Source organism: Aquila chrysaetos, chromosome 14 (assembly GCF_900496995.4).
Source record: "Aquila chrysaetos chrysaetos chromosome 14, bAquChr1.4, whole genome shotgun sequence".
NCBI lineage: Eukaryota > Metazoa > Chordata > Aves > Accipitriformes > Accipitridae > Aquila > Aquila chrysaetos.
Window position 1 is genome coordinate 28,418,923 of NC_044017.1, and position 14,261 is coordinate 28,433,183.

At 56.2% G+C, this 14,261-nt stretch overlaps 1 protein-coding gene across 3 annotated transcripts; it reads left to right on the forward strand.

Moving 5' to 3' along the window:
* Positions 1 to 5,618: 5,618 nt before the first annotated feature.
* On the forward strand, positions 5,619 to 10,091 carry PCDH8 (protocadherin 8). Of its 3 annotated transcripts, XM_030036703.1 has the most exons (4): positions 5,636 to 5,711; positions 5,750 to 8,180; positions 8,333 to 8,543; positions 9,034 to 10,091. In XM_030036703.1, exons 2-4 carry the CDS (start codon positions 5,769 to 5,771, stop codon positions 9,405 to 9,407), a joined length of 2,997 nt encoding a protein of 998 aa, XP_029892563.1. In that variant the 5' UTR covers positions 5,636 to 5,711; positions 5,750 to 5,768; the 3' UTR covers positions 9,408 to 10,091. The 3 variants fall into 3 exon arrangements, with proteins under 3 accessions (XP_029892562.1, XP_029892564.1, XP_029892563.1); XM_030036702.1 differs by having other exon boundaries at positions 5,619 to 8,180; XM_030036704.1 differs by having other exon boundaries at positions 5,619 to 8,180; positions 8,336 to 8,543.
* The last annotated feature ends 4,170 nt before the right edge of the window (positions 10,092 to 14,261 follow it).

Here is a 14,261-nt window from a genome sequence, read left to right on the forward strand (position 1 = left end):
TCAAGCCCTCGCCCAGGCTAAAATATGTCCAAATCCTACTGCATTCGATGGCAGTTGAGTACCTAAATACCCCAGACCTCGGTGGGGCTCAGCCTCATTAGCTTGCTCCAGATGAGAGAGCTGAGAACTGAACCTGGACGCCTGCCTCGTGGTTTAACAGCTGAAAAGCCTCGTCTATCCCTTCCAGGGCAGAAAAGGTAAAGAGAGCTGCAAAAAAGGGGGGCAGAAGAGAGGAGGGACACCAAGGGGCGGGATAGGGGTGGAAAACTCACATCTAGCCACGTAGCAGGCAAGACAGAGTAAGGAGCACCCCAAAAAGCGTGCAGTAGACCCTGGCTGAGGGCCGCATGGGGGGACCTTTAGGAATGCGCTGCTCCAGGGATACCTCCGGGCAGCATCCACGAGGCCCATGCTGTGTGGGGAATGTGAAGAACTGGTCTTTTGTTTCATGCCCCTTTGTTTTAACCTCTTGAATCAAAGACCCCAGCTGCTACTCCGGGAGAGGCTAGAAATTAATCCAATTAAAAAATAAATTCCCTGTGGAATCAAAACTGCTTGCCGGGTGGGGGGTATGGGCATGCGATTTCTTTCTTCTGCAAAACAAACTCTTTCTTTCTAACCCACATTTCACAGAGGGGAGATAGGGGCAGGGAAGCATTTGAAGCAAATATAACAAACAAATGATCGGGATGATTTATAACCCCGGTACCAACCCTCAGCTCACGGGAAGGCTCGCAGCCTCTGTCTTCTATAGCCTGCGTGGCCGGAGACAGAAGCACAATGCCGCGTGCTACCCTCCAACACAAACAGTCATAGAGCAACAAAACCCTTTGCCGCTTCGTTCCACTCTTTTGTTTTCCAGGGTTTTTGGTCAGCCCAGGCTTGTGGAGCTTGACAGGTTAACCCACACTTCCTTGGTTGCGGCAGAAATGATTAAACAGGGGGAGATTGTTTAGGCCGTGAAGCAGAAGGAATTCCTTTGTTTTTGTAGATCACTCCAAGGCAGCCGAGCCCGCCGGGATGCCCGAGAAGAAAGAGGCAGGGGCTGAGCGCGGAGACGCGTTTCCAGGGAGGGAGGTCGTGCCGCCCCTCCGCAGGCTCGGAGACGAGAGGTGGGGGGACACGTTACACCTCAGCTTCACGGCTGGAGAGAAGTCGGCCGGACCTTCTGGGTACGTGGGTGAGCAGGACCAGCAGGAGACCGTGCCCGGATAGCAACCGGGGCCAAGGAGAGAGGGGGACTTTCCATAGCCAGGGCTTGGTGCCCCTAAGATCTCCCGGGCAAGGGGAAGCACATATGACGGTCACCTCTTCCTAAAGCCTGCCTTGCTGCCACCGCCCCGTGCGCGCGTTAAGCCGCGCATCCTCCCTCGAGGTCCACGCGGTCCTAAGGCTGGATCTCTATGGGAGTCTTACCTTCTCTCGCAGCCCCAAAATGTAACGCTTTCTAGGTTATCTCCATCCACAGAGATCACTGGAGCGAATCCCAGACACCTGCTGGGAGGAAAGTCTTACCCTGTTGCGCTGGGGACAGTGACACCTTGGGACATACGCAAACTGACTGTGCTGGAGGTGATGGTGGAAAGGGCCAGAGCAGTAAGCGCCTGCGCTCAGCTGGGGGAGTGAAGGGAACAGGAGGAGGAGATCCTGGGGTTTTGTCACCCCGTGTAAGGCAGTAACTACCTGGGGAGAGGGGAAAAGCCCCCGCAGACTTTATTTCTAAGAGCTGGATCAGAATCAGAGGAAAAAGTAAATTTAAGGCTAAAAAAGGGAGCCAGGAGTGATTTGCTGGCCATCACTGACTTGGTTGCTGTCGGCATCAGGCTGGTGGTCCAGGAGTGTTCTCACTCCTTGGGAGTAACACATCACCCAGGCGTTCAGGTTCGGGGGGGGGGGAGTCTTGCTTTTTCCTTTGCCTGACACCCACCTCTCGGGGCAGCTTTGATTTCTGTGTCGGGAAGGAGCTTGGCAGCAGAGATCAGACCTCTGGACACTGCAAAAACACCTCCTTCTTAGCAGGCTCTGAGTCTCCGCAACAACACTAAGTGCAAGAGAGCTGGTAAATTATTAAAACAACTTTGCAACAGCTCCGAAGAAACCACCAGCGCCTCAGATTCAAAGGAAAGGCTGTGGTGTGAGAATCCCCATTAGTAACAATACGCACAGTTTGCAAGAACATATGTCCCTGCATGGAGCAGTCAACCAATCTGGGCTGTTTAACCACAATATTTCAAAGAAGTGCTTTTAATGCAGCTGATCCGTATGTTTATTTTTGAGCTGTAAAACGGGATTCTTCCCTAGCCTTTCAGAACATTTCTGTAATGGACTCTATCCAAACTATCGGGAAGAAGGCTTTGCTCCAGCGGAGCAGCTGATACGTTTTTTTGGTTTTTTTAATCAAAGTCACGACTGTGGAAAAAGAATAACGCAGGCAGACAGAAAGTGCATTTGCCCTCTAAGAAAAAAAAAGACAAGAGGGGCAAGACCACACTGTGACCCTCTTAAGAACGGGTTTGGATCGAAAGTGCGTGAGACGGTGACTGGGCGGATGGGAAAGGGGCAGAATTTCCGAGCCTCTTCTGATGCGCATACTTGAGCACCCATTGAAAATACAGCCCTTTGCATCCTTTTCTCCTGCAAAGTGCGTGGGAGGTGAACGCAGGTCCCGGTTTATCGATCGATTGATTTTTTTTTTATAAAGAATAAGAGCTCCTCGAGGAATAGCCATGCCTTTGCGGAGGGGGGGGGGGGGGGAGTAAGGTCTGGTCTCCTTCCCTGCTCGATCTAATCCTAATTAAAAATAAATTACATGCTGGATGGAACTTGAAATGGCAAAGATAATCCTGTTACACACGAGGGGGGCGGCCCCGCTGCCCGCTCCCGCTCGGCGGGCCCCGTTCCCAGCCGTGCAGCCCGTTCCCCGGCCCCCAGACCCCGGCGGCTGCCCGCCCCTCCAGCCGGCCGTCTGCGGAGCTCCCGCGGGCGGGAGAAAAGAACTCCGCGGAGCCTTTTCGTATGGAAACCAGGCGTTGGGGGGAGCTTTTGTTGGCGGCGAGAGCCTGCCCCCCCCCCCCCCCCCCTTCCTCCTTTCTCTCCCCCCCCCCCCCCCAAAAAACCCTCCCCGCGTCCCTGCAGTCAGCGCCGAAGCGCGATTTAAATCCCATTTCCATAAGCCGGCGCTGCGGGCAGTCGTCGTGTCCGTCCCCCCCCCCCGCTCGCGTGCCGCTCCGCGCAGCGACCCGCGCAAGGACCCGCGCAAGGACCCGCGCAAGGACGCGCGGAAAGGGATGGACCTCGTGGGCGCGGCGGAGCGGAGGGGGTTTACCCGAGGGGTGGGGGGGCACGGGGGGGGTGTTGGGGGGGGACGACCCCATTCATTTTGTCGCCCTTCTTCCTTTAAAACGCATCTCTTCTAGGGTCCCTGACACGTGGGAAGAGGGAAGGAAGGAAGGGAAGAGGAAAGGGAAGGAGGGGAGGAAAGGGAAGAGGAAAGGGGGAAAGGAAAGATGAAAGAGGGAGAGGGAGGAGGGAGGGAAAGAAGAAAGGAAGGAGAAGAGGGAAGAGGGAAGAAGGGAAAGGGGGAAGGAAAAGAGGGCAGGAAGAGGGAAGGAGGGAAGGAAGAAGGAGAAGGAAGGAAAGAGGGAAGAAGGGAAAGGGCAGAGACGTGACAAAAAAAGGGGGAAGGAGGGAAGGAAGAAGGAGAAGGAAGGGAAGAGGGAAGAAGGAAAAGAGGGAAGGAAGAAGGAAGGAGGCAAGGAAGAAGAAGGAAGGGAAGAGGGAAGAAGGGAAAGGGGGAAGGAAAAGAGGGAAGGAGGGAAGGAAGAAGGAGAAGGGAAGGAAAGAGGGAAGAAGGGAAAGGAAGAAGGAAAAAAGGGAAGGAGGGAAGGAAGAAGGAGAAGGAAGGGAAGAGCGAAGAGGGAAGAAGGGAAAGGGGGAAGGAAAAGAGGGCAGGAAGAGGGAAGGAGGCAAGGAAGAAGGAAAGGGAAGGAAAGAGGGAAAGAAGGGAAAGGAGGAAGGAAGGGCATGCAGTTCCCCGGAGGGCCAGATACCCCTGAGGACCCGCAGCTTCCCTCGCTGCGGGCCGGGGCCGGCGGCCGCCCTCCCCTCGGCCGCCCGGCACCGTGGGGCCGGAGGCTGCGCCGGGCTCCGAGCGAGGCCTCGGTGCCTTGCGGGGCAGATGGTTTCGTTCCCCCCGGTTCGTGCCAGGTTTCAGCCTCATGCTGTTATTTTGTTCTTCTGGAACGAGACTGGTGTTGCTTCCCAGAGAGGCCCTATTAGGACAAAAAGAAAATCCTGTGAATAGGCGTAACAGGGCACCAGGAGGGATAGGTCTTAAATGTATTTTAATATGAGCGGGGCATTGTGTGTAATTCAGCGCTCATCATCGTTTAGTCAAAGAGTTATGGCAGTGATTGGGAATGAATAGGGGGACATAATGGATACATGTGGCGTTTGCTCATTATATTCAACTTAGTCCAACTCCTCTGTGGAAACTGTTCAACTTTCTCTCCCTTTAGCCTGTCATAGCGAAATAATACAGACATTGGTTCCTCGAATGGGATAGCCTGCCATGCTATTATATTTCTACAGCTAACGAGGGCTTCATAAGCCTTTGATACAGCCTGATCTTTGAAACCTTTCCAAATCTCCTCAAGCTTATGCTAAATCCTATTTGGAACTTTTTTTTTTTCCCTTTCTTTTTTTTTTTTTTCTGTCGTCGCCTGCTAGTGCCCCCAGGCTTAAGAAACCCGGGCGGTGACATGCATACTAAAGCATGCGGGGACACCTCCTGAAAGGCGACTTACGGCGCTGATCACAGGCTCTCACGCGAGTAACACACCACTCCGGGCGCCCGGCTGAATGCCGACAACCCCCCCCGGCCCGGCCCGGCCCCCCGCACCCCGTTAATCCGCCCCGCGCCCGCGCACCCACCCGCGGCACGCCGCGATATGCCACGCCGCGCCACGCCACGGCACCTGTCCGACCTGTGGCACGATTAGCAAAACAAACCCCGCCGCTCGTTTTTACCCCGCGCTCCCCGCGCCGGCTCCGGAGAGAGAGAGAGAGAGAAAAAAGACGGGGAGGGAAAAAAGAGAAAGAAGAACAAATACAAAAATAAATAAATAAATAAATAAACAAACAAAAAAATTACCAAAAAAAAAACCCAAAAATAAAACAAAAAAAAAATGCCAAAAAATAAAAGTACCAAAAAAAAATTAAAAAAACCACCAAAAAATACCAAAAAAATACAAAAAAAATTTAAACCCCCCCCAAAAAATAAAAAAAAAAAAAAAAAAAAAAATAAGGAAAAAAAAAAAAAGAAAGAAAGAAAGGGGGGGGAAGGAATAGAGCCGGAAAAAAAAAAAGAAAAAAAAAAAACCAAACCCAAAGCCCGGAGAGTGACCGAAAACAAAGGCCCCCGCTCCCGCTCGCCGCCGGAGCCGCCCCGCTTCGGGGAGCGCCGGGACACACACACACACACACACACACACACACACACACACACACGGCCGGGGCGGGGTCCGCCCGCGGCCCGCCGCTTCCCATTGGCTCCGGCGGCCTCTCATTTGCATAGCGCCGTCTATGAAAGGCGGCGCGGCGGGGCGGAGGGGGCGCAGACGGCGGCCGAGCGGGGCGGGGGGGGCGGCGGCGGCGGCGGCCGCTGGAGCGCGGTCTCGCCCGTTCACCGCGGAGCTCCGCCGTCGGGCTGAGCTCCACACACACGCACCCCCACGCACGTACAGCCCCCCCCCCCCCCGGCAAGGGCCATGAGCCCCCTGCGGCTGCTGGCCGCCGCCAGCCTGCTGGCCCTGTCCCGCTGTAAGACGGTGAGGTACCGCACCGACGAGGAGGGCGCGCCGGGCACGGTGATCGGTACGTTGGCCGAGGAGATGCCGGTGAAGGCGCCGGGGGAGATGAGCTTCCGCCTGATGCGGCAGTTCAGCAACAGCTCGTTGGTGAGGGTGCGGGAGGAGGACGGGCAGCTGAGCATCGGCGAAGCGGGGCTGGACCGGGAGCGGTTGTGCGGGCAGGCCCCCCAGTGCGTGCTGGCCTTCGACGTGGTGAGCTGCTGGCGGGAGCGCTACCGCCTGGTCCACGTGGAGCTGGAGGTGCGCGACATCAACGACAACGCGCCGCGCTTCCCCCGCGCCCAGATGACGCTGGAGGTGTCGGAGAGCGCCGCGCCCGGCACCCGCCTGCCGCTCGAGGTGGCCGTGGACGAGGACGTGGGCTCCAACTCCATCCAGAGCTTCCAGGTCTCCCTCAACAGCCACTTCGGCGTGGAGGCGCAGACGCGGGCGGACGGGGCGCGCTGCGCCGACCTGGTGCTGCTCCAGGAGCTGGACCGCGAGCGCCAGCCCTCCTACACGCTGGAGCTGGTGGCCAAGGACGGCGGCAGCCCGGCGCGCTCGGGCACGGCCACCGTGCGCGTCCGCGTCCTCGACGCCAACGACAACAGCCCCGCCTTCGCCCGGGGCTCCGTCACGGTGGAGCTGCCCGAGGACGCGCCGCCCGGCTCCCTGCTCCTCGACCTGGACGCCGCCGACCCCGACGAGGGCCCCAACGGCGAGGTGGTCTACGCCTTCGGCAGCCAAGTGCCCCCCGAGGCGCGGCGGCTCTTCCGCCTCGACCCTCGCTCGGGCCGCCTCACGCTGGAGGCCGCCGTCGACTACGAGCGCGCCCGCACCTACGAGCTGGACGTGCGCGCCCAGGACCGGGGCGCCAGCCCCCGCGCCGCCACCTGCACCGTCGTCGTGCGCCTCACCGACGTCAACGACAACGCGCCGCGCATCAGCATCAGCGCCCTCCGCGGCGCCGCCAGCGCCGCCGGCGTGGCCTACGTCAGCGAGGCGGCGGCCAGCGAGAGCTTCGTGGCCCTCGTCAGCGCCTCGGACCGCGACTCGGGCGCCAACGGGCAGGTGCGCTGCAGCCTCCGCGGCCACGACCACTTCGCCCTGCAGCGTGCCTACGAGGACAGCTACATGATCGTCACCACGGCGGCGCTGGACCGCGAGCGCATCCCCGAGTACAACCTCACCGTGGTGGCCGAGGACCTGGGCTCGCCGCCCTTCAAGACCGTCCGCCAGTACACGGTGCGGGTGAGCGACGAGAATGACAACGCGCCGCTCTTTGCCAAGCCCCTCTACGAGGTGGCCGTGCCGGAGAACAACCCGCCGGGCGCCTACATCGCCACCGTGGTGGCCCGCGACCCCGATCTCGGCCACAACGGTAAGGTCACCTACCGGCTCCTGGAGACACAGGTCATGGGGGCCCCCATCTCCACCTACGTCTCGGTGGACCCCGCCACCGGGGCCATCTATGCCCTCAGGACGTTCAACTATGAGATCCTCAAGCAGCTGGACCTGCGGATCCAGGCCACCGACGGCGGCTCCCCGCAGCTCTCCAGCAGCACCCTGGTCAAAGTGAGGATGGTGGACCAGAACGACAACCCTCCCATCATCATCCACCCCGTGCTCACCAACGGGACGGTGGAAATCGGCGTGTCCAGCAAGACCTCCCGCGACTCCCTGGTGGCCCAGATCAAAGCTCGAGACGCGGATGACGGGGCCAATGCCGAGCTCACCTTTGCCTTCCTGGAAGAGCCCCGGCAGGACCTTTTCACCATCAACCCCAGTACCGGGGACATCGTGCTGAGGGGCGACCTCTCTGAAGAGCTGGGACAGATGTTCAAGGTCATCCTCACCGTGACGGACAACGGCAGACCCCCCCTGGCCACGACCGCCACGGTCAACTTCCTGGTGACTGCCACTGCTCCTTCCAGCATGCAGGAGATCGCCAAGCCCAGCTCCTGGGAAGGAAAGGCTTTGCAGTGGGACATCCCTCTGATCGTGATCATCGTCCTGGCGGGCAGCTGCACCCTCCTCCTGGTGGCTATAATCACCATCGCCACCACCTGCAACAGGCGCAAGAAGGGGAACGAGATCAAAAACAACGCTTCCTTGAAGGACCAGATAGACATCTCCCACCTGGAGAAGGGCCGGCCCGAGGAGGGCAGCCAGAGGGGGAACGTCTTCGAGGTGCGAACCTTTCCCAGCAAAACCTCCTTCACCAGCCCCGACCCTTCTCCAGCTGCCGAAGAGATCTCCGCCGCCGAGAGCGGCAGCGACAGCGCCTGCCTCTACGAGGGTCAGAAGAGGCTGAGAGGACCGAGCGGGGAGGTAAGGTCCCACCGTGGGGAAGGGGGGCAGAGGTGGGGGGGGGGGCACGTCTCGGGGGACGTGAATCGCCGCGGTGCAGTTCTGACGTTGATTTACCCTTCGCCCCTTCCCTCTCTCACGTCTCCTTTGATCCCCCCCCCTCCAAACCCCAGCAGGGTTTCGCCGCCGCTCCGAGCTACGGCAAGGAGCCCGCTCCCCCCGTGGCCATTTGGAAGGGGCACTCGTTCAACACCATCTCCGGCCGAGAGGCAGAGAAGTTCAGCGGCAAAGACAGCGGCAAAGGCGACAGCGATTTTAACGACAGCGACTCGGATATCAGCGGAGACGCCCTGAAGAAAGATCTCATCACGCACATGCAGAACGGTAAGGGCTCGGCCCCCCGCTCCCGGCCGGCCCCGCGGACGGACGGACGGACGGGCGGACGGGGAGGTGGACGGAGGGACGCGTCCCTGGGGCGCAGGGGCTAGGTCGGGCCGCTGGAGGTGGAAACCTGACGCTGCGTGGCTCAAACCGCCCGGCTCTTCGTCTCTTTGCAGCAGGCTGCTAGATGCTCGGCACTGAGCGCCCGGCACCAATTAGCAGATGCTGGAAGTACTGTAGTGCTGGGGTTTGTTTTTTTCTTCCCCAAAAAGCTTTCCTTAAAAGTTAGGATTGTGGGGAGCGTCCCTAGCAAAATGACATAACCTTCCCAAGCGTGTTTTGTCGTCGTGCCGTAGAGCATCGCCCCCCTCCCGCTCCCGCCGTCAGTGCGCCGAATCGTCCCGTGACTGATAACTCTGAGGATTACGAATGATGTGGATTTATTCCTGCAGTAACGACAGGTTTCTCCTCCTCTCTCTCTCTCTGTCTCTAGGTCTGTGGGCATGCACGGCCGAGTGCAAGATCCTGGGCCACTCGGACCGCTGCTGGAGCCCCTCCTGCGGCCGAGCCAACCCTCACCCTTCTCCCCACCCTTCAGCACCCCTCTCCACCTTCTGCAAGAGCACGTCCTTGCCCCGGGATCCCCTTCGCAGGGACAACTTTTATCAAGCCCAGCTGCCCAAAACAGTGGGGCTTCAGAGCGTCTACGAGAAAGTGCTGCACAGGGACTTTGACCGGACGATCACGCTCCTCTCCCCGCCGCGTCCCGCGCGGCTCCCCGACCTTCAGGAGATCGGGGTGCCCCTCTACCCAGCCCCCTCGACTAGATACCTGGGCCCCCAGACTGACGCGGCTGAGAAAGTGTAGCCCAACGCGCTCCCCACCCGAGTACACGCGTCCCTGCGCGCACACGACTAGGTCACTCCCGAGAGCCTTTAAGTTATTGACCAGATCCGGTGTTGTACGTGTAAATATGCAAGATGTGCCTTAAAAATGAAGTCGTTGGGAAAGATTTCCAATCACGTCAGTACTGTTTGATATTTGCAAACAACAAAAAAAAAATTGTTTGTAGTTAACGTAATTTTTATGAAATGTGCAGTATTTAAATTTTTTTTTTCATGTTTTCTACATCGGGGTTTTTTTGTTTGGTTGGTTTTTTGCTTTTGGTTCACCCATGGCCTGCCATTTTTTGTAGTGTTTTTAACCTGTACATTGTGTAATGTAATGTTTGTACATAATGAAAATTGGTTATATTTTTATATAATAAAAGCTTAAAAAATGGGAATTCTTGCCAAAGGAACTGTCTGAAAGACACAATAATAATAATTAATAATAATATCCTGAATACGTAGATCCTTGTAAGGGAAATTACTCTTTCACAGTGTAATAATAACCTAAGCAACCCAGTGTACTGAGAACTTTGCCTTGCCAAATGTGACTTGTATTTCTTGAGTCTGTGGTCAACTTAAAGTTAAGTGTTATTTAATTGCCTTTGGTTCCTGTAATCTGTGTCACTGATAAACACTAATAAAGGTTTTGTGATGTGTCGGAGGGATCTGTTCATGGATTTCGTGCTTCAGAGCGTAGAGGTCTTTACAGGTCAACAAAAGTATTTTCTGCAGAGAAACGCAGCGGGGAGGAGCGTGAACGATGCTACCGTTAGTCTCGCCCACCCTTGGTCTCCGGCGATACCTCACCGGCGGTTTAGCTCTGGAGATTTTAAGGATGGCTTGCAGGGCGGGAGGGAGGGCCGCGTGACGGAGCTGGCCTTTGCTTTTCGCTACCTGGTCTGAGCTCTTCCAGCCTGACCCTTCACGGGTGGGAAGCGGTGTAATTTTAGCGAAGCTACGCCCGTCAACCGAAGTGTTCGTGCACAGCACGAACACCTTTGCGTCCGCAGCCACGCGAGCGCTTTGCTTTCTGATCTGGCTGAGACGTTGACTTGAGTCAAGCTGCATAGGTATGTGCTTAGACGTTTAGCCCTTGTTAAGGCAGCCTTACTAAAGGACAGTAACTTGCGTTTGTGAACATATATTTATACGTCAAGAGAGATAGGCTTACGTTTGTGCACAAACCAGAAAGAATAGATGTTGATTATGTTGAGATTGTCTGTGACACATATTCTGTCTCCTCCCAGGAATGACAGTCCTGAAAAAAATCATACAGAGCTTTGAAATTCCCTCCCCTCAAGGTTTCAAGCTAAAAGCAGTTCTCAAATCCTTCCGCTGAAATCAGGTATAGAATAGCATTTAACGAAACAAACAAACATGAGCGTTTCTTCCTGTGTTCAAAAAAATGCTTACACCAGAGATAACACTTCTACTGGAGTTTTAATATTAGATTGAACTTTTCCAAAAGGAAGAGCTGCTCCTCACTTGGAGTATACAATTTCACATTTTGTACAAATCAATAATCCAGAGATATGTACATGGCAAAGCTTTTGGTTTTTACCCTGAATTCTTCAATTATATGTCTAATTAGTATGGAACACATATATAGAAGATGACTCATAAAGAAAATAAAAAGCCGCCTTAGACGTAAACGAGGCCCTATTAGACTTTGCGTCTCAAAACGTAAGTAGAAAACGGTATCCCACTTGCATGTCCCTTAACCAACAGAAATTCCTTTTCTCCCCCAACTTCCAGCTTTCCCAAGCCCACGTAGCAAGAGCGGCAGAGCCTGGCCAAGTTTTTATGCACACACGGTCTGAGTTTTAACAGGGCCTTCGTAGAAGTCGCTGCGTGAAGATTTGTGGTGGGCAGAGAGCTTCCAGAGGCTGAAGGGAATTGAAATCAGGCTGACGCAAGACTCAACTGGGAAGCAATGTCTGTGTAAGAGCTTTTACGGGCAGGAAAATAGGTGAGCGTTTCTGGCGATTCGTCTGAAGCCGGTAGTAAAAATCATGATGCGTCTAATGAACTAAGAGGGTCGTCTCGGTTAAATTTAGAGCTGAAGCTGGGGCTGAGGGCTGGGTGCCGAGAAGGAAGGCTGGGAGCCTCCCTGCCGGCTAATCATCAGCGATGCAGAGCAGCAAGCCTGCATGCGAAGTAATTAGTCATAACTCTGAACGCGGGGAGGGGAAGGCTCTACGTCACACGAGCACGGCAGTCTGATCGGCTGGTTCTTCCTCAGTGTATTGGCTTTGTGTGGCAAGGTTTTGGTAGCGGGGGGGGTTACAGGGGTGGCTTCTGTAAGAAGCTGCTGGAAGCTTCCCCTGTGTTCGAGAGAGAGCCAATACCAGCCGGCTCTGAGATGGACCCGCCGCCGGCCAAGGCCGAGCCAATCAGCGATAGTGGTAACGCCTCTGTGATAACATTTTTAAGAAGGAAAAAGTTGGGACAGGCGGTATTCGGCAGCCCGAGAGAGGAGTGAGAACATGTAAGAGAACCAACCCTGCAGACCCCCAGGTCGGTGCAGAAGGAGGGCAGGAGATGCTCCAGGCGCCGGAGCAGAGATTCCCCTGCAGCCCGTGGTGATGAAGACCATGGTGAGGCAGGCTGTCCCCCTGCAGCCCGGGGAGGTCCACGGGGGAGCAGATCTCCACCTGCAGCCCGGGGAGAGAGGAGCCCACGCCGGAGCAGGGGGATGCCCGAAGGAGGCTGGGACCCCGTGGGAAGCCCGCGCTGGAGCAGGCTCCTGGCAGGACCTGCGGATCTGTGGAGAGAGGAGCCCACGGAGCAGGTTTTCTGGCAGGACTTGTGACCCCACAGGGGACCCACGCTGGAGCAGTGTGCTCCTGAAGGACTGCACGCCGTGGAAAGGACCCATGCTGGAGCAGTTCGTGAAGAACTGCAGCCTGTGGGAAGGGCCCACGTTGGAGAAGTTCGTGGAGGACTGTCTCCTGTGGGAGGGACCCCATGCTGGAGCAGGGGAAGAGTGTGATGGGTCCTGCCCCTGAGGAGGATGAAGCGGCAGAAAACAACGTGTGATGAACTGACCGTAAACCCCATTCCCCGTCCCCCTGTGCCGCTGGGGGGGTAGGTAGAGAATCCAGGAGTGAAGTTGTGCCCAGGAAGAAGGGAGGGGTGGAGGGAAGGTGTTTTGAGATTTGGTTTTATTTCTCATTACCCTACTCTGGTTGATTGGTAATAAATTGAGTTAATTTTCCCCAAGCTGAGTCTGTTTTGCCCGTGACGGTAAGTGGTGAGTGATGTCTCTCCTGTCCTTATCTCGACCCACAAGCTCTTTGTTATATTTTCTCTCCCCTGTCCAGTTGAGGAGGGGGAGTGATAGAACGGCTTTGGTGGGCACCTGGCAATCAGCCAGGGTCAACCCATCACACTCAGCTGGTTCAAAAGCCTGGGTTCCACGCTGCAAGCCCTCCACAGCAGGTCCCCCGGCTCTCCTGAGGGAGGCTGGCAGGAGGTCACCGCAGCCGACGGACGGTTCATCACCTTGGGTTGAGGTGCCCAATTCCCGCTGTTGCCCGCAACAGAACCTCTGCGCTTCTGCGTCGATGCTCCTCGCTGCCTAGCCAGGAGTTTGGGCCGCCCCAGTGTGAGGCAGTCTTGAAATGAGGGGAAAATAAAGTCACCCGTTCCCGTTCCCAAAGCAGCTTTCGGCAGCAAGCAGCTACAGTCTCGCTGGGGTCAGGGATCTGCCTGTTCTGGGGTCCTACATGCTGCCAGTAAAACGTGGGAATTCATCCACTCAGCTTTTAAATCTGAGCCCGTCGCTTTGCGGGGATTCTCTGGTTAGCGGAAAGATACGGACCTCTTCTGAGAGCTTCTGGCCTTGGCTTGGAGACAGGCAACGGGGACAGCTCGGGTGCGTCACTGAAGCTCCTGGTCTCCCCTTTGCCTCTAGGGGCGAGGGGCAGCGGCCCAGACTCCTTTAACTTTTAGGTGCCTAAAATTAGGTGAGGGAAATCCCCGAGCTCCATCAGACAAGAGCGCACCTCGGCCAAAGTGCAGGTGAGTTGAGAGAGGGGAGCCCAGCGCTTAGCTCCTGGGCAGGGCCCCTCGAATCAAACGTTTGCTCCATCGCTGCTATTTCGCGGTGTACGTCCTGGTTTTTTTCTTTTAGTTTTTTGATTAACATAACTGAGATTTTCTGCTAACATACTTCAGAAATTAATACAGGCCTATCAATTAAATTCCATTCATTCACCAAGCTTGGTGAGGCATCAGCCCTGTGTCACGCACAGCAGACGAGACCGTGCGGCCACACAACCTCTCCGTGGCGGAGAGCTGCCCTCTCCTGCCTGCCTTTCCCCTGCTCGGGGCAGAGGCGAGGAGGGGCTGCAGGGACATGGGACTGGTGACAGCACTCTTTCACTGAGCCGGCATTAATTCCGTGGCCCAAACTGGCTACAGCAGCCGGAGATCACAAAAACCCTGACATTGAGCTTGAGCCTGCTCCTGCAGAAGTCTCTGGTAGTCGCCTATGGTGGAGCAAAGCACCCTCGGCTCCTTTCACAGTCAGTGGAGAGAAATAGGCACTTTTAGGACATGAATCATCTCCTCCTGAGCCAGCCTCCGAAAATAGGTCTGGTGTATTGCGCTGGGAGAAGTTCCCCGTCCCTCCCTACATGCAGCCTGCAGCGGTGGTAGATGTTTGCACTGCAGACATCCAACATCTAGTGAAACGAATCTCACCCTATGTGCTTCCAAAAACTGCCAGGTAGTTTGCTGTTAGCAATCGCCATGAGACCATCCGATCTGAGCATACTGACCGTGTGCCAAAACGAGGGAGATGTAACCAGAGTAGGTTAGATGAAGG